At 38.6% G+C, this 26,954-nt stretch overlaps 1 protein-coding gene across 1 annotated transcript in view; it reads left to right on the top strand.

Moving 5' to 3' along the window:
• Nucleotides 1-25,819, top strand: part of RARS1 (arginyl-tRNA synthetase 1) — a 36,635-nt gene extending 10,816 nt beyond the window's left edge. The window contains exons 8-15 of the mRNA XM_081292667.1: nucleotides 1,583-1,712; nucleotides 3,015-3,119; nucleotides 11,981-12,159; nucleotides 12,633-12,742; nucleotides 15,027-15,132; nucleotides 24,047-24,219; nucleotides 24,612-24,859; nucleotides 25,611-25,819. Coding sequence (XP_081148793.1) covers nucleotides 1,583-1,712; nucleotides 3,015-3,119; nucleotides 11,981-12,159; nucleotides 12,633-12,742; nucleotides 15,027-15,132; nucleotides 24,047-24,219; nucleotides 24,612-24,859; nucleotides 25,611-25,720 — 1,161 coding nt within the window. The 3' untranslated portion in view covers nucleotides 25,721-25,819. The remainder of the gene's footprint in view (nucleotides 1-1,582; nucleotides 1,713-3,014; nucleotides 3,120-11,980; nucleotides 12,160-12,632; nucleotides 12,743-15,026; nucleotides 15,133-24,046; nucleotides 24,220-24,611; nucleotides 24,860-25,610) is intronic.
• Nucleotides 25,820-26,954: the final 1,135 nt, after the last annotated feature.

The raw sequence follows: 26,954 nt of genomic DNA, 5'->3' as shown, positions 1-26,954 counted from the left end.
CTGCACTTTGTTTTTGTAAAAATTATACAGTACAACAGGATCCATTACATTTGGTTCTGTGCATAGAAAAAAGCTGCTCACCCCTTAACACATCATCTTTGTTCTTTGGTGTTGTTAAAAACTAAATTATAGCACATTATCTATTAAGTGAATATGTTCATTTGTTGTTTTGCAATACTGGGGATTGAACTCACCATCACTCTACCGTTAAGCTATGTCCCCAGCCTCCAACCACCCCCTGCGTTTTTTTGTAAGACAGGTTTTCTCTGAGTTGAATTCGGACTGAAATTTGGGATCCTTTTGCCTCAGACTCTCAAATATATGGGATTATAGGCACACGCCACCAAGCTGTGTAGGGGGCTGTTAATGAAAGTCCATTTTAAATGTTTAAAACATTTTGAGGGGCTGGAGTTGTGGCTCAGTGGTAGAGCACTTGCCTACTGTGTGTAAGGCACTGGGTTCAATTCTCATTACTGCATATAAATAAATGAATAAAATAAAGGCCTATCAACATCTAAAAAATATATTTTAAAAAACATTTTGAGGATTTTAAAAATACTAAGTATATATGAAAGCTTTTAGAAGACAGATTTACACATCATCCATAATTTTAAAACACCCATAGTGGTCACCTGTCTTTGATTTCCTTGACTAATTCATACATATTTATATCATTGATCATATTTTTGTGCTTATTTAACATTGTACATTTTTGTATATTGCTTTGACATAACTACACATTACTTTGTTGGATTGATGTAACAAACTTTACAGTATTGCCCTAAAGTCCCAAAAATAAGATTGCTTTGTTGAAAAGTAAATGTTTGTAGAGTTCATTTCTTTTGGTATTTTTTAATGAAAATAAGCAAAATGTTTATTGAAATGAAACTGCTACAATAAAATTATTTGGGGTTCTCATTTTTTAATATAATGAGGCAGACCTATTAATACAAGAAATTATTTGTAATCCATTGCTAAAATTTATAAAGTGCAGTAAGGAAAAGTGACTTTCAGTGTTTCTTAAAACACAGGTATATATTAGCAAAAAAAAAAAAAAAATTCTGGAATTATACACCAAAATAGTTTGTGATTTATTTTTGTCCTTCCCCTTTAGTAAGCTTGTATTGGCTTCCAAAATGAAAACAATTTTTTTTTAATTGGAAAAAAAATCACCAAATCCAAAGTGGAGATTAAGGCACAGAAAATTCAGTCCTCTGGGTTCACTACCTCTTTGAACACAAAAGGCTTTTGTGGATTGGGAAAGTAGAACAAAAACTGTAGTGATAGTTATATGTATTTTCAAGAAAATATTGAAAGAATACAGCTGCTTGTCACTTTAATCTGTAAGAGTATTCTTTTTCCTTTGGACAGAGCTGGGGTCTTTCCATAGGGCCCCATGCATGCTAGTACTTTACCACAGAGCTATTGCCCTAGTGCCTGTGATTATGTAATTGATTTTTGGTAGAACATTTGTTCCATTGTTCTAAATCTTCACTTTTTCATGGTGTTTAGAAAAGCATAAATTTTTTATCTAGAAATACAGGATTGGATTCTTATACACCATGCTTTTATTAAAAAACAGGAATCTAAGAAGAGGTTCGATACTGAGGAGGAATTTAAGAAGCGAGCATACCAATGTGTTGTTCTTCTCCAGAATAAAAATCCAGATATTATAAAAGCTTGGAAGCTTATATGTGATGTGTCCCGTGAAGGTGAGTCTCTGAGTTTCATTCCTTCATCCTCAAGTACTATGATATAGTTTCCTTCAGTCTTTATTCAAATGGCTTCTTTTTCTGTGTTTTTCCTTACTGTTCTAGGCATTGAACCCAGGGGTACTATACCACTGAGCTGCATTCCCAGCCCTTTTTGAGACAGGGTCTCAGTTGCTGAGACTAGCCATGAACTTGAGATCCTTCTCTGTCAGCCTCCCAAGTTGCTGGGATTCAGGTGTATACCACCATGCCTGGCTTCCCTATGGATCTTGAATGACACTTCATAAATTTTTGAGAATGAGCAAATAGATGTTTTCTTAAATATGTTTCTGAAGTAACTAAGAAGAAGACAGACAGATGCAAACATTAGAATATAAAACTGAACCAGGGATATTATTCAATAAGAGAGTACTTACCTAGCATGCATAGTGCCCTGTTTTGATCCCAGAACCACCAAAAAGAAAGAGAATGTTATGCCAGAGCTGTATAACACTGTGGAGTGGATTTATCCAGAATTGTGTAGGCCCAAAATGTAGAGTGTTTCACCAAGTTCCATGGTCTCCACTCATTTATAGTTGTAAGACAATTTCAAGTTTTCACACTTGACAGTAATTTTAAAGATTGCTAAAATAGTAAATGGATAAAATAGTTCATAGTCTCTAAGAAGGCTAATGACTACTTAGAGGCACTGGGTAATAAAATGTTTTATAATGCTACAGTAGGTAATGCTGTGTCACTGACACATGGGTATCAGACATGTGATACAGATTTAAAAAGAATTATAAGAAAATTCAGTAATTTTTGCTGAGTAGAAAAATATTTTATTTACATTTTTTAAAGGATAAACACAGCTACTGAAAATGCTGAGGCTGTAGAAGTTATAGGTTCATGGCCAGCCTGGGCAACTTAGCAAGACCATATCAAAATTAAAAGAACTCTGGGTGTAGTTCAGTGGTAAGGGCCCCTGGTTTAGTCCCCAGTACCACACACAAAAGAATTTTTGAAATGATATATTTGTTTCTTATTGGGGGGCGGGATTTAGACAGGAAAAAAAATGATGTGTAGTCCCAGTCACTGTTGATTGATGATCTATTGTGGGCGGCAGGAAGGCTAGTGCTACAGATTGTGCCTCACATTGCTAAACATTTGCATCCCTAGTCCTAGCATTTTAACAATTGTCTTACCCATGTGTGTCATACACTTAGTTTTCTTGTTTACATATGTGTCAAATAATTTTATCTTGCTGTAAGGTGCATGGTTCCTGTTTTTATTCATTTTCCTTTGTGGCATTTTCTCCCCTAGAATTTAACAAAATCTATGATGCATTGGACATCTCCTTGATAGAGAGAGGAGAATCTTTCTATCAGGATAGGATGAATGCTATTGTAAAGGAATTTGAAGATAAAGGTAGGCACTATACTTGTGGGGAAAAAAATTTTCTTTTAGCCAAGCAAGGTGGTGCACACACCTGTAATCCCTGCAGGAAGATTGAGTTCAAAGCCAGCCTCAACAATGGCGAGGCGCTGAGCAACTCGGTGAGACCCTTTCTGTAAATAAAATTCAAAATGGGGATGTGGTGGTTTCCCTGAGTTCAACGCCTGGTACAGGGGAGGGGACAAATTTTTCTTTTTTATTGGTTGTTCACAACATTACAAAGCTCTTGACATATCATACTTCATACATTAGATTGAAGTGGGTTATGAACCCCCAGTTTTACCCCAAATGCAGATTGCAGAATCACGTCGGTTACACATCCACAATTTTACATAATGCCCTATTAGTAATTGTTTTCTGCTACCTTTCCTATCCCCTACTATCCCCCCTCCCCTCCCCTCTCTCTACCCCATCTACTGTAATTCATTTCTCTCCTTGTTAATTTTCCCATTCCCCTCACAACCTCTTCTATGTAATTTTGTATAGCAATGAGGGTCTCCCTTCATTTCCATGCAATTTTCCTCTTCTCTCCCATCTCATGTCACTGATTAATGTTACTCTTTTCTTCCTACTCTTCCTCCCTGCTCTGTTCATATTTGCTCTCATTATATCAAAGAAGACATTTGTTTTTTAGGGATTGGCTAGCTTCACTAAGCATAATCTGCTCTAGTGCCGTCCCTGCAAATTCTATGGTTTTGTCATTTTTTATTGCTGCATAGTACTCCATTGTGTATAGATGCCACATTTTATCCATTCATCTATTGAAGGGCATCTGGGTTGGTTCCACAGTCTAGCTATTGTGAATTGTGCTGCTATGAACATCGATGTGGCAGTATCCCTGTAGCATGCTCTTTTAAGGTCTTCAGGGAATAGTCCGAGAAGGGCAATAGCAGGGTCAAATGGTGGTTCCATTCCCAGGAATCTCCAAACTGCTTTCCAAATTGGCCGCACCAATTTGCAGTCCCACCAGCAATGTACAAGTGTACCCTTTTCTCCACGTCCTCGCCAGCACTTGTTGTTTGACTTCATAAATTTTTCAAAGATAGTAAATTCTCTCTACTTTTGCCTAATTCCCAAGACCTAGCACTTGTCAGCCAGCTTCAACGATTATGAATGCTGGTCAGCCTTATTGTTTCTATGCCTTCCCATACATAATTCTTACATCCTGTTTCAGCTTTCAGTTACTTTGGTATGTGTCTCTGAAAGTTTTAGAGGAAGGGACTTTCCTATCACAGTATGAAAGTGAATGATTCCTCCCATCCCAAGCAGCCTCTCCCCTTTTGAGACAGGATGTTAAGTTGGCTGAGGCTAACCTTGCCTCCAAGGTAGCTGGAATGAGGAATTAGAGTCGTGTGCCACTAGCATAGCTTAAAAACTTCTTAATAGCATTAGAGTTCACATTTCCTAAGGTAAATAATTTTTGTAATCATTAGTTTGAGCCTGCCCATGACGTTATGTATGTTACATTCTAGAAATTCATGGGTTTGCCCATTTTTACTTCTTTTACTGTTGAATAAACTGGACCTACCTGTCCTATAGAATTTCTTATGTTGCATAATTCCTGTGTCTATATTTTCTGTGTATTTTTAAGGCAAATGATCTACAACTGAGCAGTATCCCCAGCCCATTTTTATTTTGAGACAGTCTTACTAAGTTGCCCAGGCTGGCCTCCAAATATGAGATTATTTACCAAAAAGTCCTTAGATTCAGTTTTATGTTTGCTTTGTTTCCTGATTTTTTTTTTGCATGATGAAAACAATTTCTGGTTCAATGTTTTTGTGAAACTAATTTAGTGTGATTATTTATCAGCCTGATCTATCCCTTAAGTTTCCTATCAGACTTTTTCCCTGGTGGTTTTGACTGCTGTTACAGCCACACCTGTGGATAGGTCTTTGTACGGGGGGTGGTGGCGGGAGGTTCTTTGCCTCACCTCTGTTGGCCCCCAAATTTTAGCTGAACGACCATGACAAGCAGAAGGGAGGAGGATACACCAAGCCAATTGACGGCTCCTTTTGGAAAAATTGTACCACTGATGACACCATCAGCAAAAAAACCCCAACACTACCACAAGTCGCTGCACCAACAGATAGTTCACAATGCATACAAGTGATACATAGTCCAGGGAAGTTCTGCAAGCAGTTCAGTGATGGCTATTGCAGAAACTGTAGATTGGTTTTATCTTTGTCTTCACCAGCACTGGGATGAAGATAGGAATTCTGGCAATAATGGCTAAAGAAAAAATTATGTAACATTCCAGAAGGCACTAAAAGAAAACAATTTTCTTAACAATTTACATTATCTTGAACAGAATTATTAAATAATGGAAAGGTGAAAGTAAACAATTAAAACACTCCTCAACAGCTGTTTACCCAATTTAAATTAAACCATTTAAATCACGAGAAAATATTTGGATCCATTTTTTCATGAGCACTCATATGATATATGGACATACGTACATTCAAACATAACAAAACAAGTGTGCATACATAATATAATACATACAACACATAACATAATAGTAAAGGCCTTATAACTTTTTACAGGTGAAATCTCCATTTCAATGTTTAAAAACTCTATAGTCAAAAAATAGAACTGATCAGCAAAACATTAACCTAGGTCTGTATGAGCTCAAAAAACAAAATAGAACTTCATGATGTGGGAAAGGGTAATAATAAAATAGATATTGAAAAAAGCATCCTGGTTCTGTCGCAGATATAAGGGTAGCCAAACTGGAGTTCTGGATATCAGCTGTTATGGATTTGAGCCAAATCATCATCTTTTTGGTCTGTAGAAATCGCTTTAGTTAATCTCTCTGGAATCCAAATCGGCTGCTGTTCTCCCTGTGGAAACACACAGACCCCTCACTCCAGACAATTACTGGGTCAGGACCTTTCCATTGTCCTGTTAGAATATCCTTCCAGAGTACTTTGGGCTTATGCACATTTTTTGGACACACATGCCTTTCCGCAGCACTAAGTCCTGATGAATCCAAATTTAAAAAGTTTAGAGTAAAAAGGGTTATTTTAAGTTTGTATAGTGGAAAGCAAAGAGAACAGTAGAGGAAGGGGAAATCCTACCAGCATCTTCAAGGGATACTATAGCATTAACTACATACTGACTATCAGAAAATAAATTAAATACAGAATCTTTAAACATCATAAAAGCTTGTAATACTGCATTAAGCTCTACCTTTTGAGCTGATTGTTTGGGTACTAAAAATGTAAAAGTTTGATCAGGTGTAACTATTGCTGCTATACCATTATTTGACCCATCAGTGAATATATTTGGAGCATTCATGATAGGTGTTTTTCTTGTCATTTTTGGAAAAACTACAGGATGCAATGACCAAAAAGACAATAAAGGATTAGATGGTAAGTGGTTATCAAATGAAACATTAGATTTGCACATGATTATTGCCCAAGTATTTAACTCATTAGCTAACACATCAATTTGATTCTAGTATATGGAGTAATAATTTTATTGGGAGAAATCCCAAACACTCCCTTTGCTGCTTTTATTCCTTTGAGTATTAATTGTCCTACAGCCTCAGGATACCTAGTAAGAATAGTGTTAGGAGAATAAGATAAATGTATCCATAATAATGGACCTTCTTGCCAAAATACTCCTGTAGGAATATTTTTTGTTGGTAGTACAATAATAAAGGCAAACTTATATCAATTCTATCCAAATGCATATTTTCCATACATGTTTCAATGATTTTTATTTTTTTTTTATTGGTTGTTCACAACATTACAAAGCTCTTGACATATCATATTTCATACATTAGATTGAAGTGGGTTATGAACCCCCAATGTTACCCCAATAGCAGATTGCAGAATCATGTCGGTTACACATCCACAATTTTACATAATGCCCTATTAGTAGTTGTTGTATTCTGCTACCTTTCTTATCCCCTGTTTCAATGATTTTTAATGCCTTTCTTGCTTCAGGCGTTAACATTCGGGGTGAATTTGGATCTGATGGACCTTTTAGGATATCAAATAAAGGTCCCAACTCTCCTGTTGGTATGCCTAGATAAGGCCTTATCCAATTTATGTCTCCTAATAACTTTTGAAAGTCATTAAGTGATTTGAGTTGATCTACTCGTATTTGAATTTTTGGTGGATGGACCATGGTTCAGGATAAGAGAACTCCTAAATAATTAATTGGAAATTTAATTGTACTTTATCTATTGCTATCTCTATAATTTTTTAATAAGTGTGGCATAACATTCTAGCAATGTGTTTTTAGCTTTGTGTGCTAATACATCATCCATATAGTGAAATGTTTGTAGTTCAGGATTTTGATTTCTAAGTGGCTGGATTACTTTGTTAACATAAATTTGACACATAATTGGGCTGTTAGCCATCCCTTGAGGGAGTACTTTCCATTCATATCTCTGATCAGGACCTTCATGATTCAGTGCAGGGATAGTAAATGCAAAACGTGGACTATCCTCGGGATGAATTGGAATTGAAAAAAAAACAATCTTTAATATCTAACTAAAAGATACCAGGTTTTTGGCAAAGCAGACAATTGAGGAATCCCCAGTTGAGCAGGTCCCATAATAACCATCTCATTAATGGCTCTTAAATCTTGCAATGATCTCCATTTACCAGATTTCTTTTTGATGACAAAAATGGGAGTATTATGGGGAGATACAGAAGGTTGTATATGTCCTTCCGCTAATTGTTGTTTGACCAGGTCATGGGCTGCTTGTATCTTTTCTTAAGTCAGGGGCCACTGAGGAACCCATACTGGTCTTTCTGATTTCCAAGTAATTTTGATTGTCTCAGTGGCCCTTTCTGAAAATCCAACCCATGTCTGTCCGTTCCTTGATCTATTTGTATTGGTGCTGCTATACCTTGTTCTTGTTTTTCTAATCTTTTTCCTTTCCTAAAACCTTGTCTAGTCATAATAGTGGGTGCATTTTGGTTGATGTTATTTGTTTATGTCAAACCTAATTGATCTAGGACATCTCGTCCCCATAAATTTACGGGAAGATGATCCAATACATATGGTTGTATAGTTCCTTCACATCCTTCAGGATCCTTCCTATCTAATACCATTGCACTTCTGTGGGGATTAGTCTCCACTCCTAGGCCTCGAAGCGTTTGAGTGGCTTGTTGTAATGGCCACTGTTTTGGCCATTCTTGACAAGAGATGATGCTGAGGTCTGCACCTGTATCCATTAGCCCATTAAATTCATGTCCTTGAATATTTAGTTTTAGCATGGGGCGAGAATCTAAATTTAAAGAAAGCATAGCCCAATCTACACCTGTGGAGCCTAATCCCTTGGAACCTCTTTCTACAGTACGACTGGAAAATTTATCATGTAGGCTGGGTATTATTAGTAACTGTGCTATTTTATCTCCTGGTGAAATTACTGATATACCCTTTGGAGAACTGGCTATAATTTTTATTTCACCTTCATAATTGGGATCAATTACCCCAGGACTTATCATAAGTCCTTTTAGAGTAGAAGAACTGCGTCCCAGTAATACGCCTACTGTTCCTTTGGGAAGAGGTCCTTTTACCCCTGTGGGAATTATTTGAACTCCCATCTCTGGAGTTGGTACTGTTCTGGCAGAGGCGCAGATGTCCAACCCTGCGCCCCCTCTGGTTTGTCTGATGAGGGATCTAATGGACAATGTATCCTGGGCACTACCCTGATGGGGTTGCTGGGTTCCTCCAGTGCTCCATATATTTGTGGTTTTGGGCCCCGGAGCATTGGGCCCCCCTGTCCATTTTTTGGCAACAGAGCCCGATGCCTTTCTCCACAATATCGTGGATAAACACCTGGTCCTTGTTCATTTTTTGATAATGGAGTACCCTCTATGGTGGTTAGAGAACGGCATTCATTAGCCCAATGTCTCCCTCTACAGCATCGTGGGCAAATACCCAGTATTCTACTCCTTTGATACCTAGTTTTGTTAAACCCTCCTCCTATGGGGCAATTCCTTTTAAAACGTCCTGTTTGTTCACAATTGTAGCATGTTCTTGGCCTGGCATCTAAAGCCTGTTGTACTGCAGCTGCCACGACTTGCCCTTGCCTTGTTCATTAATGTCTCTACATAATTTAATATATGTGTTTAAATCTTCATGTTTCCATGGTCTAATGATTTCTCTGCACCAACGATTCGCTTGCTCATAAGCCAGTTGTTTTATTAATGGCATTGCTTGTTCTGTATTCCCCAAAACTCTGGTAGCTGTTTGAATAAGCCTATCTACAAATTCAACGTAAGGTTCATTAGCTCCTTGTATTACCTTAGATAATTGACCTTGTAAACCTCCGTGCCCTTGTAAAGTCTTCCATGCCCTAACCGCATCTGCAGCAATTTGTGCGTATATGCCAAGATCATATGCAATTTGTTGCTCCTGATCCTCATAAGGTCCGTTTTCTAACAACATATCTAGATTTCTCTGAGGATAACCGGCTGCTGCATTTTGCCTAGCCGTCTCCTTGCAAAATTCCTCATTGGCAACCTTCCATAACAGGTATTGTCCTCCATTTAGCACAGCTTTACACATATTAGTCCAATCTGCTGGCATCATGATCAAGTTGGTAATGGATTCAACCATGCTTAGTGAAGGGTGCTTGAGGACCATAGGTTGTTACAGACTCTTAGCTGTTCACTTTTTTGAAATTTAAAGCATGGTGAATTCGCTGCCCTCCTGCCTAAAATACAGGGCATGTTGATATTTGATCCTGTCTCGGGATCCCAACTATCAACTGTGGGGGTTGGGAGCCTCCCAGCATATGGAGGTGGCGCTGTTGGTTGGACACTTACGCCCTCTGGTGATAGAAAGGTGTTAGTAGCAGTCTCCTGTTGTAACTTTTCCCCTGACGGCTTTTTCTGCTCTAAACTTTCTTCCTCTGACTAACTTGAGAGACCTTCTCTTTTACTTAAATATGTCTTCTCCTTCCTCTACCATTGTCTGAACTAAAGGCTTTGGACTAAGCAAACAAGATACGAACGTCCACGATGGCAATGTGCCAACTGGCAGAGTCCCTGGGCTTTTCTTTTTAAATCTTCACCATGATGGTTCCATTGTGATATATCTAACAACTCCTCCTTAAAAAGCCATGGGCTACATTTTTGTATCGTATCAACGTATGCCCTGACTGTTCTTGATTTTACTGAGATGCCTCCTTCCTCTAACAATTTACTTAACACTCTTTCAGTTTGTTTTTTACTAATATCTGATCCCATATTTCTACTATAATACAACCCAACAAGATGACGCCAAACAAAGCCGAGACAGAATGAAACAAAAATGGAACAAAAAATCTTTATAGCCTTTCTATACTCCTGAAATGTCCATCCGTCCTTTCTCCCTATCTGTTCCTCAGATGTGAGCGGTTTTTCTTCCATCTCACTCATCTTCAGGGACAGGCAACTTAAAACAAAAGTGAAGCAAAACGAAAGAATCTTAAAATGGCTACCCATCCTCTCGCCCTCAGGGGCGAGCAGTTTACCTTATCACTTACCCTCAGTCGTTCCCCGTGCAGCCCACCAAATGCTGCAGTCTGGCTGGGCACAATTCAGGAGCCATCTGTCAAAACAAACGAACTTTGGGGCTGGGGATGTGGCTCAAGCGGTAACGCGCTCGCCTGGCATGCGTGTGGCCCGGGTTCGATCCTCAGCACCACATACCAACAAAGATGTTGTGTCCGCCGAGAACTAAAAAATAAATATTTAAAAAAATTCTCTCTCTCTCTCTCTCTCTCTCCCCCCCCCCCCACTCTCTCTTTAAAAAAAAAAAAAAGAAACGAACTTTATTTTTAGAACCACACAGCTCCTCAGGAAAAACCTTCAGAGCCCAACTGCCACCACCGGCTTCCCACAAGCCTCTCAACCTCCCCCACTCCTCCTGCTCTTGAGGCCAATTGGCTGGGTCACGTGGGCGGAGCCAAAAAAAGTCCCCCATTGAGCATCACCGCAGAGGAGCCAATTAGTTGGCAGCTAGAAGTTGCTGGGGCCGCTGTGAGCCAATCATCAGCTGGAAGTTTGCTGGGGCCCCTTGGGCTGTGGGCACAGAGAAGTTAGGAACTTCCCAAGGTAACATAGCTAATACATGATGAATCAGATTCAAACCTAGGCAATTTGTCTTCAGAGCCTTTATTTTTTTAATGTGGTGCTGAGGATCGAACCCGGGTCCTGCCCATGCTAGGCGAGACCTCTACCGCTGAGCCACAATCCCAGCGCCTGTTTTAAACCACTGATTTTACTTTCTTAGTTTAGGAAACTAAATCTGGGTAATTATTTACTGCATTATTGCTGCAAAGGTTAAATTTAAGACTTGCATATTTGGCACATAGTGGCACTTAAATATAGGTGATATTATCATGTTCTTTCCTATCTCTTCCTAAAACCAAGACTTTCCTTTTTCATCATGAATATATAATTCATTTTTTCTGCTTCTCATTCCAAAAGCTAAATCCAACTGTTTGATCACATACATTATAAAATATCTGTATAGGAATAGCATCTGGCTGTAGCTTGGGAGACTTTCATGCCTTTGGCCTGCACAGCGGGTGAGTTCCAGTTACACATCCTATGAAGGGCTTGGGAGCCAAGTGTAGAGAGTCCAGAAAACTACTCTATCTGACCTGTACTATGACAGCACCCTGCACTCCCAGATAGCCTTGACCTTAGCCATTTTCCAAGGCTTCTAGTAGGTCATGATGAGACAAAAATTTTGTGGTTTTCGCAGCTAAGAAATATTTTCTAAAATATTCATAGACTAGTTAGCTAGTCCTCAAAATGACCAAGATTCCAGTACCTTCAGAGCTCTTTTAGCATTAGTGACATTTGTTTTTTTTCCCCTAGGCTTTGTGCAAGTGGATGATGGCAGGAAGATTGTGTTTGTCCCAGGGTGCTCCATACCATTAACCATAGTGAAATCCGATGGAGGTTACACCTATGATACGTCTGACCTGGCTGCTATTAAACAAAGACTAGTTGAGGAAAAGGCAGATATGGTTATCTATGTGGTAGACAATGGACAAGTAAGTTTGTAGATTTGTCTATTTTTACATTGTCGGTCTGGAGGTAGACAATATGGTGAGGTTGACAGTATTTGGGGAATATTTACAGTTGTTCAGTGCTAAGATCGGGAGCATCAGTATATTGTGAGAAAAGGAACAGTTTTCCAAGTGTTCTCTAAAAAATGGAAAAGGTGATATGTTTGAACCTCAGCAGTTGGTCTTAATAGGGATGTGGTTGAAATTTAATTGATGTTACTATGTGTAAACATCTTTAATTCATTTGCTTTTAAAACTTTGTGAAAAGTATGGTAACAGCTTTGCTCTTACTGTTTCTCACATAATGAGTAAAAGAAACACTTTTAATGTAACATGGCACAAAACTTGAATGACTTGTGTTTTACAGGCATCATCTAGGCATAAAAGCCTTAATAAGCCCTTTTTTAAAAACAATATTAGAAAACTAGCAGGTAACACTCTTTTTCTACTTTTTATAGTCTATGCACTTCCAGGTAATATTTGCTGCTGCCCAGATGATTGGTTGGTATGACCCTAAAGTAACTCGAGTGTTCCATGCTGGATTTGGTGTGGTACTTGGGGAAGACAAGTAAGTCTGGGAAACCTGAAGATGGTAATAATATACTGATTCACCAATTTCTCTGGAAGAGGCCCTGGTTGTTAATTTTTGATAACATATTAGGTAATTCAGTTTTTTAGTCTGTACATTGATAAATTCAGCTGAGCCATTCTGTATATTCTCATCACTGCCAGAGGATATAGTCTCAAAGGGGACATATGCATGAAGTCAACTGAAAAGGAAATTCGAGACTTAACAGATTAAGGATTTCTGTTCCCACAGATTTAAGTTCTAAAATCTATAGTGGTACCTTTTCAGATTTCAGAAAAATTATGCAAAAATTCAGTCTAGACATTTTGTAAATGTCTTTTCCTTCACAGTTGCACACTTGGTAAAGGTTTGATTCACTGTTTTTGTTCTTTGACCATCCCAAAAATGTTATCAAAGCCTACATGTTGATAATGTCTTATCATTTTTTTAATTCACATTTGTCTCTATAAAAAGGTAAATACACTTAGGTATTTTATTTATATGTGATATTCATCAGTCCAAAGGCACAAAACTTTAACATTCAGTAGTATTTTAGGATCACTTGCCATTTAAACAGCACTTCTTAAAAACTGATATATTTAATAATGCCTAGATATTACATCACACAGGTGGTAATGCTTCTGAAAACCACATGAGGTGACTCAATTTGGCTAGAGAATGGTCAAAAGCCCTGATGTGAGCATATGAAAGACAAGTTAGTTTGTCCACAGATATTATTTTGGTAGGGATTTTATAGTAGTCAGTGAATTTGTTGGAAATATTGTATGACATTTTTGTGGAATCAAGACACTGGGTCCTATGGTCCTGAGAGTGCTTAAACCGAGGAATCTTATTTCCTGAACTGTTTTCTGGTAGATGTTTAGGTGGTATTTATTTCATTTATCATGTATGGCTGGGGTATCCTAAATCAGTTTGTTTTTTGTTTCTACTCTCTGCATGATTTAAAAAAATAAAAAAGCTAGGATACTATAATTTACATAATAGCTAAATGCAGCTCACTGTATTTTAAATATGTTAAAATGCTCAAATTCTGTTTTAATATTTAGGACATAATTTATCTCCTATTCCTTGGACACCTTTTTATTGAGCACCTGCTCCACATGGTATTTCACATTATGTACAGGAAGATATACATGCCAGGGCCCACTGTGGGACTTGAAAAATCTAAAGTGGGTGTTTGTCATCTGTTTTTAAAAGCTTTGTTGGTATTCAAATATGCATCCCTCCTTGTCACATTCAAAAATGGAAGACAGGTGAGAGGCGGGAATAACGGATGGGACCAGTTGTTGCAAAGTAGACACAATAGGAAGCCTTCCTCAGCATTTTGTTGAACACTTAGGAGATTTGGCAGGCTGGGGATATAACTCAGTGGAGGAGCACTTTTACCCAGATGTGTGAGGCCCTGGGTTCAATTGCCGGTTGTTAGGGATTGAATAAAGAAAAATATCAATGAAGATGATAAAGGCAAATAGAGCCTTTGTAAATCAAGCTGTAAAAATAAGAGGCACTATCACATTTGTTGTATAGAAAAATATGCTTTTGTATGTTACATTTGAACTTTTTAAAAAAGTACTTGGTGTCATGCAAACTTCTGTTTAACAGGTACAATCCAGTTTTCTCAGTTGCCATTATCATTGCTAGTCGGTACTTACTTGTGCCCCATCCAGGGAGACTCTAATTTCAGTATGTCTGAATGGGGCTCTGGAATCCTTTTGTCATAAAACTCAAAAATATAGTTGTGTTGTGACTCAGTGGCACTGGGTTTGATCCTCGCAGCACCACAGCAAAATGAAGATATTGTACCCAAGTATAACTAAAAAGAAATGTTGAAAAAAAAATGCAGTTGGGTTTGAGAACCACTAAATAAGATCAATTACTATATAGAGAAATGTTAAGATTCCAGTATAGGATTTTCTGACGTAAGTAATTCTAGAAGCAAACGTGTTTGACTAATTTTCCTAAAAGGTTAAAACTACCAAGCAGAATTTCGTATTCCAGGAAAATGCATAAATTAAATCTTTTTACTTTTCCTTTTAGGAAACTGAAGGTAGACCACTGTTAGGGCTAACCCATAGGGTGCTGGGGGCGACACACGTACAAACAGTTGTCTTTTGCCACCCTCCCTAATTGCCATGTGGAATGGGGCACCGTTACCTTAGCATAGAGACTGATTTCAAACAGCCCCCTCAAGCTTTCAGTTTGAATATTTCTAATTAAAAGGTCATTTTCAAATTCATTAAGTTGTGACTTCTAAATTTTTTAGGAAGAAGTTTAAAACACGGTCAGGGGAAACGGTACGCCTCATAGACCTTTTGGAAGAAGGACTCAAACGGTCTATGGACAAATTGAAAGAAAAAGAGAGAGACAAGGTAATCCAAGGCCTTTTTTTGTATAATGTATGCTGTGCATTATATATAATTTTTTTCCTTTGATACTGGGGATTGAACTCTGAGCTACATTCCTAGTCCTTTGAATTTTTCAAGACAGGGTCTTGCACTTGACATCCTCCTGCCTCAGCCTTCTGAGTCTCTGGGATTATAGGCATGTGCCACTGTGCCAGGCTGTCATTTTTTCCATTTTTGAGGAAAATTACAGGGAGTCAGTCCATCTAGGCCAGGCTTATATTGCTCAGATTTTAGTGCATAATGAATTCATGAATTGTACTGAGCATTTGTTGGGAAAGTATTGTTCTTGGCTATTACCAAAGGTCATGGCTTTTTCCTTCTTTGTTAATGTGACATCGTAGCTCTGCTGCCTTTTAACTGTTTTAAGTGGTTATACGTGATAGAATGCATTTGTGCACTTAGATGGAGTATAATTCTCATTGTACATGTTGTAGAATCACATCAGTATGCTATACATAAGGTGATAATGTCTGTTTCAATATACTATCCCCATATCCTCTCCCTTCTATCTAAGGTAACTGTTCTTCACCCCACCATTGAGTTAGCATCCACATATCAGAAAACATTCAGCCTTTGGTGTGTGTGTGTGGGGTGGGGGAGTGGCTTACTTACCATATTCTCCAACTCCATCCATTTACTGGCAATTGCCATTACTCATTCTTTTTTAAACTGAGTAATATTCCCTTGTGTATATCCATATTTTCTTTCTCCATCTGTTGAAGGACATCTAGGTTGGTTTCATAGTTTATAGCATCTCAATTCACAGTAGCTAAACATTGACATGGCTGCATCACTATAGTATGCTGATTTTAAGTCCTTTGGGTATAGACTGAGGAGTGGGATAGCTGGGTCAAATGGTGGTTCCATTTCGAATTTCCATAGTAGTTGCACCAATTTGCAGTCTCACCAGCAATGTATGAGTGTGCCTTTTCCCTCACATCCTCACCATTTATTGTTGCCTCTATTCTTGATGATTGCCATTCTGACTAGAGTGAGATGAAATCCTAAGAGTAGATTTGCGTCTGATACAGATGAACACTTTTACATAGATCTGTGGATAGATCATATTTCTATGAAGTGTCTGTTGAGTTGCTTAGCACATTTATGGGGGTTTTCTGTGTTCTTTATATATCCTTGAGATTAATGCTTTGTCTGAAGTGCATGTGGTAAAGATTTTCCCCCAGGCTGTAGGCTCTCTCTTCATATTGTTTTGCTGAGAAGGAGCTTTTGAGTTTGAATCCATCCCATTTATTGATTTTACTTGTTGCACTTTAGAGGTCTTAAGGGAGTCAGATCCTAGGCTGACATGATGAAGATTTGGGCCTACTTTTTCCTCTAGTAGGTGCAGGGTCTCTGTTCTAGTGCCTAAGCCTTTGATCCACTTCGGTTTTCCCAGCACCATTTGTTGAATAAGCTATTTGTGTGGGTTTTTTTTAAATGATACGTAAAAGCCTAAAAATTGTTCTCTGGGGTACCATGTGATGTTTGTGTGTATATTGATATTATTTCCTCTGACATCTATCATTTCTTTATGGTGAAAACATTCAAAATCCTAACTTTTTTGAGATATACAGTATATTACTCTGCAGTAGCACAGCATGGGAATAAGTACCCATGCCTGTGGCAATGTCATTCCACTCTGAACTTGATGAACTTAAATTCCACAGGAGTACATGTACTACTTGTCTTTCTATGCCTGGGTTATTCCCCTTAACAGAATGTTCTCCCATTTCATCTATTTTATGGCAAATGACAGGATTTTGTTCTCTTTTTATGCATGCCTGCTTAGTATTCCCTTGTATATATGTACCATATTTTCTTTACCCATTCATCAGTTGATGGACACTTAGGTTGCTTCCACGTTTGGCTTTGTGAACAGTGTTGAAATTAACATGAGTCGGGTATCTCCTTCCACATACCCATTTCATTTGCTTGGGTACACACCCAGTAGAGGGATTATTGTATCATACGGCACTACTGTTTTGTCTTTTGAGAAGCCACCAATTTTCATAGTGGCTGTACTGATTTACCTGGCTACCACTAGTGTACTAGGTTTCCCTTTTTTCCCCACATCCAGGCAGTCATTTGTCTTTTTGATAATAACCATTCTGAGTTGATAACCTTATGGTTTTGATTTACATTTCTGTAGTGTTAACATTTTTTTCCATTTACCCATTAATATGTCATCTTTTGAGAAATGTCCATTCAGATCTTTTTGGAGTATTAGGGGATTTTGCTATTGTTTGAATTATTTTGCGTATTGATCCCTTTTCAGATGTGATTTGCAAATACAGTTTCCCTCATTTGCTTTGCTGTGCAGAAGTTTTTGGGTCCTGGTCCATTCCAGTAACACATTTCTCTAATGTTTTCCAGTAGTTTCAGGTTGATCTTTAGTGTGTTTTGAGTTAATTTTTTTTTTTAATTTGTTTGCATTCTTCTGCAGGTAACCAATTTTTTCTAGCACCACTGTTGAAAAGACTCTCCTTGCTTCACTGCATGTTCTTAGCACCTTTGCCAAGAATCAGCTAGAAGGGCTGCGTGTTCTTGCTCTGTGTTCAGTCCTTAAGAGGAAGAAAAATAATCAATTGGTTGTAGGTGTATGAGTTTACTTCTAGGCTTTTGTCTGTTTTTTTTACCAACATCTTGTTTTGATTACTGCTTTTTATTTTTGGTACCGGGGTTGAGTGTCCCCGTTTTGTGTTTTATGTAGAGACAGGGTCTGAGTTGCTTAGCGTCTTGCTTTTGTCACCCTGGCTTTGAACTCGCGATCTTCCTGCCTCCCAGGTAGCTGGAATTATAATCATGGGCCACCATGCTCAGCAGTTGTTTTGGTCTTCATGTATGAAGACCAAAACAGGCCATGTTTGTAGAGCACTCGGATTTTGTATAGTTACTCTTACTAGCTCACTAGTGAGTTTTATGACTTACGTTTCGGTTGTGTATATCTTTCTATTGTGATATCAGATTTTTTTCTTGCAGCTTTTGAGTTTCCCTTAAAAGAGCTGTTTTCAATTTTTCTATCCAGGAATTCCTCCCACTGCGTTTACTAATCCAATCAGGTTTTGGTGCCTTTTTAGTACATTAAACTAGGCCATGGCCCCCAGAACATCTTCCTAATTTGTGCCCATCTTCCCAGAAACCTAAATTTTAAGAACAGTTCTGCTATTTGAGCACTAGGTGGCACTATATGCCTAGGTTTGCCACAAGTCCACGGTGCTGTGTTATTTCAGCAATAGAGTGGGTTCTAAGCCAGGTTTGTGCAACTACACAGTTGTCCTCTCAGTGAGCATTGTCTGTGGGAATATCTAAAGGATACTCCATCCCAGAGACTCCTGGTGCCAAAGTCAATAGCCTGTGGTCAGGCCAAATCATTGTGGAGGGAGCTACCCCAATGTCTGTGACCACCATTGCCACCCTGAGTCCATGGCTTGATGAGCTCTGCATAGCACTGAAGGGAGGACTAAGGCCAGTGCTGCTGTGGGCCATTTACTGATGTGGTACACTTGGGGCCTAATACAACCAGGTATGGGTGTTGCTGGCCAGAATAGTATTCTAATGGACTGGGGCTATGTGTCTTACCCTGGGATTGGCACCATTGGGATCTGGCCAATGTTAATTTTCATGAGCGTGGCACTTGGTTCCAAGGCAAAGTCCTGTTCCGTATTTATGCCGTGCACAATAGTGGCAAAGGCAGCCCCTTGTCCATAGAGAATGACAGTAAGCCCGGGCACACCCAAGTACAAGGGCCTCAGGGGTGTGCCCATGCAGCAGTTGGCAGTGAGGCAGGTCAGAAACGTGAGTTTATCCCACTGAGGGATAGCTCTGCTGCCTGTGGTTGTGTAGTGAAGACGGCCACAAAGGCTGACAAAGTTGGGATGCACCCAAGACTCCCAGTCATGGGTATTTGTGTAGGTTTTGCCCCAGGCCCATATGAAGAACAGACCTTAGGTCTGTCCCATTTGTGCAAAGGCCCCTGCCGCTACGAGGAGGCTCCCTCTGGGAGCTGGGGCCTCTTTCCTAGTACTCAGCTCCAAGATGAACTCCTAGCTTTTGTGCCTTTGCTCCCCGCACAGTAATCTTTTTCTCATCTTGCCTCTGCCCACAACTGGATTTTTGCCATGGCAGGCCTCATACAGGGTTTCTGAAAGTGTGAAGACCTGTAGTTATTTTCCTTTCCCCTAAGCAACAGGTGTGTCTCCATACTGATCAAATGATTCAGTCAACTCTTTCTTGCCTTCAAAGCATCTTACAGTACTAAAACCCATAAATGTTGGTCTGTCCACCATGTGGCTCCCCCCACCCTATCAAGTAGTTTGCATGAATAGTTCCATTTGAATTGTGATCAAGGATATTTGTCTGTAGCTTGTGTTCTTACCAGGTTTTGGTATCAAGCTAATATAGGCCTTGCAGAATGTCTTCCTCTTTATCTTGAAATAAGAACTGGTATTAATTGTTCTTAGCTTTTGGTTACAAATTCAGTGTCCTTACTTTGAAGTATTTTTGAGTTTGTGTTCATTGTTGGCAAGCTCTATCTAGGAAATATGTCTATTTCCAAGTTATCAAATTTGGTGGCATAGTTTTTCATAACAATCTTTGTATTTCTCCAGAGCCTGCCTTTGTGTGATTTATTCAAGTCTTCCCTCTAACTAATCTTTGAGGGACAAGCTCTTTGTTTTAAGTTTTGATTACATTTATCTCTCCTCTGATCTTAATTTCTTCTAGTTTGGTGTTTAGTTGGGTCTTTTTCATTGAGATGCAACGATAGATTGTTTATCCGAGCTCCACTTGTTGTGAGCATTGACTTGCTATATACTTCCCTCTTGGTGCTGGTTTTGGTACATCATGTTTCAGAAACTTAACATGGTCTTGATACATCAGTAAATAGGCAAAGGAACTAAACACCCTTCAAGAAATATGAACCATCAATACATGAAAAGATGTTCAACATGTCTAGCAAGTAGAGAAATGTAAACTAAAGCTACACTGAGATTACATCTGGGGCCAGGGGTGGTGATGCACGCCTGTTAGCCTGAGGCAGGAGGATCACGAGTTCAAAGCCAGTGTCAGCAATAGCATGGCTCAGGGGTCAATCGCCCCTGATTTCAATTCCCAATAAACACACACCCCTCAAAAGAAAAAATTGTCAAACAGAAGGCTTTGTTTTCTATGCCAGTTGCCCAAAGGGAAAAATAAAACTTCCTACATCATAATTGCTTCTCCTTATGAGAAACTCATGTACATCATCTACAAGCAAACCTAATGAAAAGGGACTTATATAGGCAGTGGAAGAATGTGTGTCCAATGTTACCATGTCCATCATGTTAGAGAGGAATATAAATAATAAAATTAGCAAGGGGGTGATGACCTTGTTCCTGGTGACATCAGGAACAGCTTAGACAACTTGTCCTCGACCTTTAAGATGGGAAACTATTCATACATATTTTTAAAGGAACATTTAAAAGGTCAAAAACTGCTACAACTTTACTAAGTAGAGAAATATTCCATTTAAAGCAACAAAGTTCTTGTTTCATATGTTTTTAGGAAAACCTGTGAACAACTTTATAACCAACTTAATGAGATTTTCTTTAAAATTTGTCATTCACAAACTCTGCATGAGTCCTTCAGATCCTTTACAATCTGCCTAAACCTTTGGTTTTGCCCTCTATTTCGAGTAATTTTATTTGACAATTTTTTTCTACTACCTAGAATTCTTAACTTCCTTTGCTTCTCTCCTACTTACTAGTTCCTGCCTTAGATTTATAACTTAAAACAGTCCTTTAATAAACATACTTCAAATTATAAAAAAAATTATTCAAGGTAAATTTGTTTAAAAAAAATTTTAAAAAACTCTAGTTATATATGGACAGAACATCTTTTTTATATGGTGCTAAGGATTGAACCCAGTGCCTCATGCATCCAAGGCAAGTGCTCTACCACTAAACCACAATCCCTAGAATTTTTAACACTTAAGGTTATTTAAACCGTAATACCTAGTGAAGACATGGTTGGGAATTGTTTGCCATGTACCAACAGTTTGATATAACTCCAAACATGTCTTTAATTTTTTTTTGGGGGGGGGGATATTTATTTTTTAGATTTCAGCGGACACAACATCTTTGTTTGTATGTGGTGCTGAGGATCGAACCCGGGCCGTACACATGCCAGGCAAGCGCACTACCGCTTGACCACATCCCCTATATCTTTAATTTTGAATTGATACTTAGCAATTGGTGTTTCAGTATTTTACCTTGTAAACAGTCATTTCTAAGTAATATAGTTTTACTAAAGTGATTATGTTCACATTTTTAACAATCTAGATTATTCGGCATAGTCTTTTAAAGATTTTAATGTTTTTCCAAGAAGAAACATACCCTAGAAGTTAAATGGCTGTATTTAATGCATACTAAGTAAAGCACTTCAAGGATCTAGCAGGTAGCCTTGCATACTCAAAGGCAAACCTGGATGGCTACAATTAAAGACATTATTTTACCAAATTTACTGAATATGTACTTAAATCATATGAACTAAAAGGCATTTGAGTTAAGTTTATTTGGGTGTTCATAAGTCTGTTAAGTCAATTTGAATATGTTTTCTTAGGGGATTTTACATGTAAATAGTTCATTTTGGACTCTCACAAGAGAAATGACTTCAACAGTTAAAAAAAATTGGATTAAACAAATAGGACAAGTTAGGGTCACCTGTTCATATGGCTAAGCTTAATCATAGGAAGACTGTTGGGTAAAACAGTTTCCACAGGGCTATGGCTCAGTGGTAAAGCGTTCCATATGTGAGGCCCTGGATTCCTCAGCACCACATAAAAATAAGTAAAGGTATTGTTTCCATAAAAGTTTGCTTTAAGAAGCCTCCTTTGCCCCTACCTCTTGCATGTGGGGAATGGAGCCCAGGGCTTCCTGCATGCTAGGCACATGCTTCACCACTGAACTGAGGCCCCAGCCCGAAATGAGCTTAGGGGTTTACTGGCTGAAATAATAAACATCCAAGTGACCTTGAATTTAATAAGTTATCTTCATTTTGTTTGATCTAGGGTTTCTTCTATCTTCCCCTTCAAGCTTTTCCTGGTTCATATGCAAGTTGGAGATCTTTTGTTATGGCTCAGGATTCTAACCAAGGTATAGGTTGTTTTAAGAGGCATAATTTGAGGAAGTCTATATATACCGATCTCCCTCTTTCCTTTTAGATTAGGAATTTTCAGTTGTTTCATCAGCTTAGTTATATATGGACAGAACATTTTTTTTTTTTTAAAGAGAGAGAATTTTTAATATTTATTTTTTAGTTCTCGGCGGACACAACATCTTTGTTGGTATGTGGTGCTGAGGATCGAACCCGGGCCGCACGCATGCCAGGCGAGCGCGCCACCTCTTGAGCCACATCCCCAGCCCCCCAGAACATCTTTTTTATATGGTGCTGAGGATTGAACCTAGTGCCTCATGCATCCAAGGCAAGTGCTCTACCACTAAACCACAATCCCTAGAACTTTTAACACTTAAGGTTATTTAAACCATAATACCTAGTGAAGACTAGGTATTTCTCACCTAACAAGGTGAGAAAAATTTGGATTTTTCCTCAATTCATAGCAGCTCTGTGGTAACATAGACACCCCTTTTGGAATTGTGAGACCATTAATTTGAAAGTTTTTCTCATTTCTTAAGTGTCATGAGAAAAACTCTCATTTATGCCCCTTTTAGCATAAACAGGTCATCAGAAAAGAGATGACTTAAACTATGTTAAGAACTATCTTACAGTTTGACCATCTAGAGTCCCTGTGGGGGGATTTCTGCATACTTTTAGGGGAAAATCCTTTAAGAACTATCTTAGGGAATGTTCAGGGTTTAGGCAGAGTGTCTTGCTTTGGTAAGCATGCTATGCCCAAGATTCTTTTTCACCTGATAGATGACCTAGCTACAGAGGGACAGAAATGGTCTTACCTCTCAACTAGCAATCCTGAGCCCACCATTTAGAATGTTAATTTTGGCTCAGAAGATTTTGAGAAATATGCAGTTAATTAGCAAATCACATATAGACATGTGTAACCAAAATTAAGGCACATACAAACTGTAAATCAATGTTAAATTAGGTGCACAGAACCAAAAAAACTCAGAGGAAATATGAAGTCTTAACAGAATATAAATGCAATGGAAATTTGGGTACGCCTAAGGACAGTGTCCATGTGCTAGAAATGACTTTCCAAAAAAGACAAGTCTTTTTACCTAAATACTCCTTATCAAACCAGTTCCTAAATAAAATCAGCAGGGTTCCACCACCAAACAGTTGCAGATTCTTCTGTGCTAGATGCTGCCTAGCAATCCTAGGACAACACTTCCTTTGTAACTTCCCATCCATACTTATTTGTTAGGATTGATACCAGCAACCCTGTTTTTATTTTGACAACTTTCACAATTGATTTACCCAGACTTCACACAGTTGCTTCCAGTGAATGGTTGGTCTGCTCAACCTCATGGCCAGAACAGAAATACTTAATATATAGCTAAATTTTTTTTTTTTTTAGAATACATCTTCCACTCGAATTCTTTTGTTTTATTTTACTATAGTTTTCTATAATCAATAATTTATATCCATCATACCATAAATACTAACTTGTGCTTTGGATTTCATATCTATTGAATGCAAAGTGTTGATAGCTTACTTTCCAATCACATTTCTCATAGTAGAAACATTCATTATGCACAGCAGATGATTTTTATAATCTTTGCACATCAGCCCACATCATTCTACAAGTATCATTGTTTATTGATAAGTGTGCCATTAGATGCTTCCTACCCCAGTACTCTGCCCATGGGACATCTGGGCAAAAGCACTGATCAGTAAGCTAAGAAGTGCTCTTTTGTTTTTCCCAAAGGTCTTAACTGCAGAGGAATTGAAAGCTGCTCAGACATCTGTCGCTTATGGTTGTATCAAATATGCTGACCTTTCCCATAACCGGCTGAATGACTACATCTTCTCCTTTGACAAAATGCTCGATGACAGAGGGAACACAGCTGCTTACTTGTTGTATGCCTTCACTAGAATCAGGTAATCTTATTGTGAAGCAAACAAAGTATTCTTAGTTGCTCCAAAATGTTTTGTATATACAAGTGTCTTTGGAAGTGTGTTCCCTTTTAGAATTACAAGTTATATGGAACCCCTTAGCCTGTTCCCATTTACTCTGGCAGATTTAAATACCAAACAGGCATCACCTGCCCCCCTAAAAGAATATTCCCTTCCAGTATTGTAAAACACTTCAGACCAGCTTATGTTGAATAGTGATGTGCCCCAGAGTAAATGCATCGTCTATTTTATAAGAATCTCTTAATTTCTGATTTACATCAGTCAATGTCTTATCAGCAATTAATTACATGTGTTCTCGTGGAGAAGAATGTGTGTACCTGACAAAATGGATCAGTAGTGCTTGTCTGGCATTCCAGGTCTATTGCACGGCTGGCCAATATTGATGAAGAGATGCTCCACAAAGCTGCTCGGGAGACCAAGATCATTTTGGACCATGAGAAGGAGTGGAAACTAGGCCGGTGCATTTTACGCTTCCCTGAGATTTTACAAAAGATTTTAGATGACTTATTTCTCCACACACTCTGTGATTATATTTACGAGCTGGCAACTACATTCACAGAGTTCTATGATAGCTGCTACTGTGTAGAGAAGGACCGACAGACTGGTGAGTATCTTATCCTCTGTCCATATTAGAGGATGGGTTCTCTGAGGGAACTTGGGCCGGGTTACGTTTCCCATTTGTTTATTCATAGAAATCCTCCCTTTTCCCCAAAGAATTGCAGAGTAATCCATACCATATACAAAAATGGACAAAATGAGAACTAATGCTAGCAGAAACAGTGCATCTCTACTCAGGCATTGGGGGGGTGGGTGGAACCTTACAACTTCAAGAAAAACAGTTGACAGATCCCTGGGAATAGGGCATTTTCAACAAAATCAGTATTAGGCCAAGAACGTATTTGAAACTGCCTTTCTAGGTTGTTTGTGGAGCATGTAGTAGAGTACTGGGAATCAAACCCAGGGCCTCACACTTGCTAGGCAAGCACTCTACCACTGAGCTATACTCTCAGGCCAAGAAAACTGCCTTTGAAAAACAACAGGTGATCCTTTCCTACCTGGGTTCTCTGACACTTTCCATGGTTAATGAAGTATATTAAAAGTGTTAAGGCAAGTAGCCATTTGTGAGGATCGTGCCCGAGTAAAATTTCTAAAAAAGTTCGTTAATACATTGTCTGAACCAACTATGACCCTAAATACAATCAATCCTACAAGAGAATATAAAATCTACCTTTCTCATTATTGCAGACCTCTATAAATAGTTCTTTTTCTTGTCTACAGGTGGTTGTAGTTAGACTACACAGCTGATTTTTCTACATAAAACCAAGCTAATCAGTGTCTCTCTTCTCTCTTCTCAGGAGAAGTATTGAAGGTGAACATGTGGCGCATGCTGTTGTGTGAAGCAGTAGCTGCTGTCATGGCCAAGGGGTTCGATATCCTGGGAATTAAACCTGTCCAAAGGATGTAACCCCTTTCTTATACTGTGTTTTTACCAAAGTGGCCATTAGCACTGTTTGCTTTTTTACAATCATGTGGATCCAAAAACTAGTAAAAACATTTTCTCAACTATCTGTGTAAAATGTGGTTCTTTAAAACTAGTATTATTTAAAAAAAAAAAGATGCACTTTGTTCCTTAAACCAAAATGCCAGTGGAGGCCATGGACTAATGTAGGCTTAGGAACCATAGTCCTGGAGTTTACTGGCAGGGATGTGTTTTCACTTACTTTAATCAGATACAGATCTCATTTATCAGACCTTAATAGTGCCCCAAGACCTTCATATACCTCTGTTGTCCCATTCCACTATTTGTTGTAAGATGTGACAGAGCCGAGACTCCGCAGCAGTAATTACTTGCTCTGGAACAAAAACAAGATTCATACCCATGTATGTATAACTCCCAAATTCAAGCTCTTATTTTTGCAATCCAATGACACTGGCAGTGTAAAAGACCTTGTTTCAGAGGGAGGGGGCAAGAAAACAGACTGGAAATTTCCTCAAGTCCTGGATTAGCTCCATTCCAAGGGAAACTAGAGAAGCATTAATGTCTACACTAAGATTGCAGTGATTTGCCTAGAGCAGTCAAGGATCGCCCCTGGGCTTAGCACATTGTCTCACTTCATGCAATTGTTGCTTTAGCAAACCAGGAGGAGGTTGTTGGCGGGAGAGTGGGGGGAGGCCTCAGCAGTGATTTCTGAGTCAGTGAGCATTTCCATTAACTAACAATGAGAATTCATGGGAAGAAGTTAGCACAGTAGAATGACAAGTGCTTAATAAACGTTAACTGTTGCTAGGGGCTTCAGATTCAAAATAACCTTAGAAATGAGTTAGCAAGCTACATGTGCACCAGATGGATGTGTCCACACCAGCTCACTATAACAGGTGTGGAGAGACTAAGTAGTTTCTCAGCCTACCAACTTCACACATTCTCCCTAGACCTGGAATCTACAGGCCTTACCACTAAAGAAGAGTAAAGATGACGGAATGCAGGAGCATATTAAAAATCAACCCATGGTCATGACTGATTCACATACTAGAAAGCTCAAGAGCAAATCAGTCTCTGATGTGCCTAAGACCAAACTTTGTTGTACCACAATTTACAGAAATACAAATGTTAGATAACATCAGGAACTTTTCCTTAGGAAATAGAGCTCTGGTTAGCCTGGGGTTTTTTTGTTTTTTAAATAGTTACTGATAGCACCACA

Source organism: Spermophilus citellus, assembly GCF_964194105.1.
Source record: "Spermophilus citellus genome assembly, chromosome: 1".
NCBI lineage: Eukaryota > Metazoa > Chordata > Mammalia > Rodentia > Sciuridae > Spermophilus > Spermophilus citellus.
This window is presented reverse-complemented; position numbering and strand designations above follow the sequence as displayed.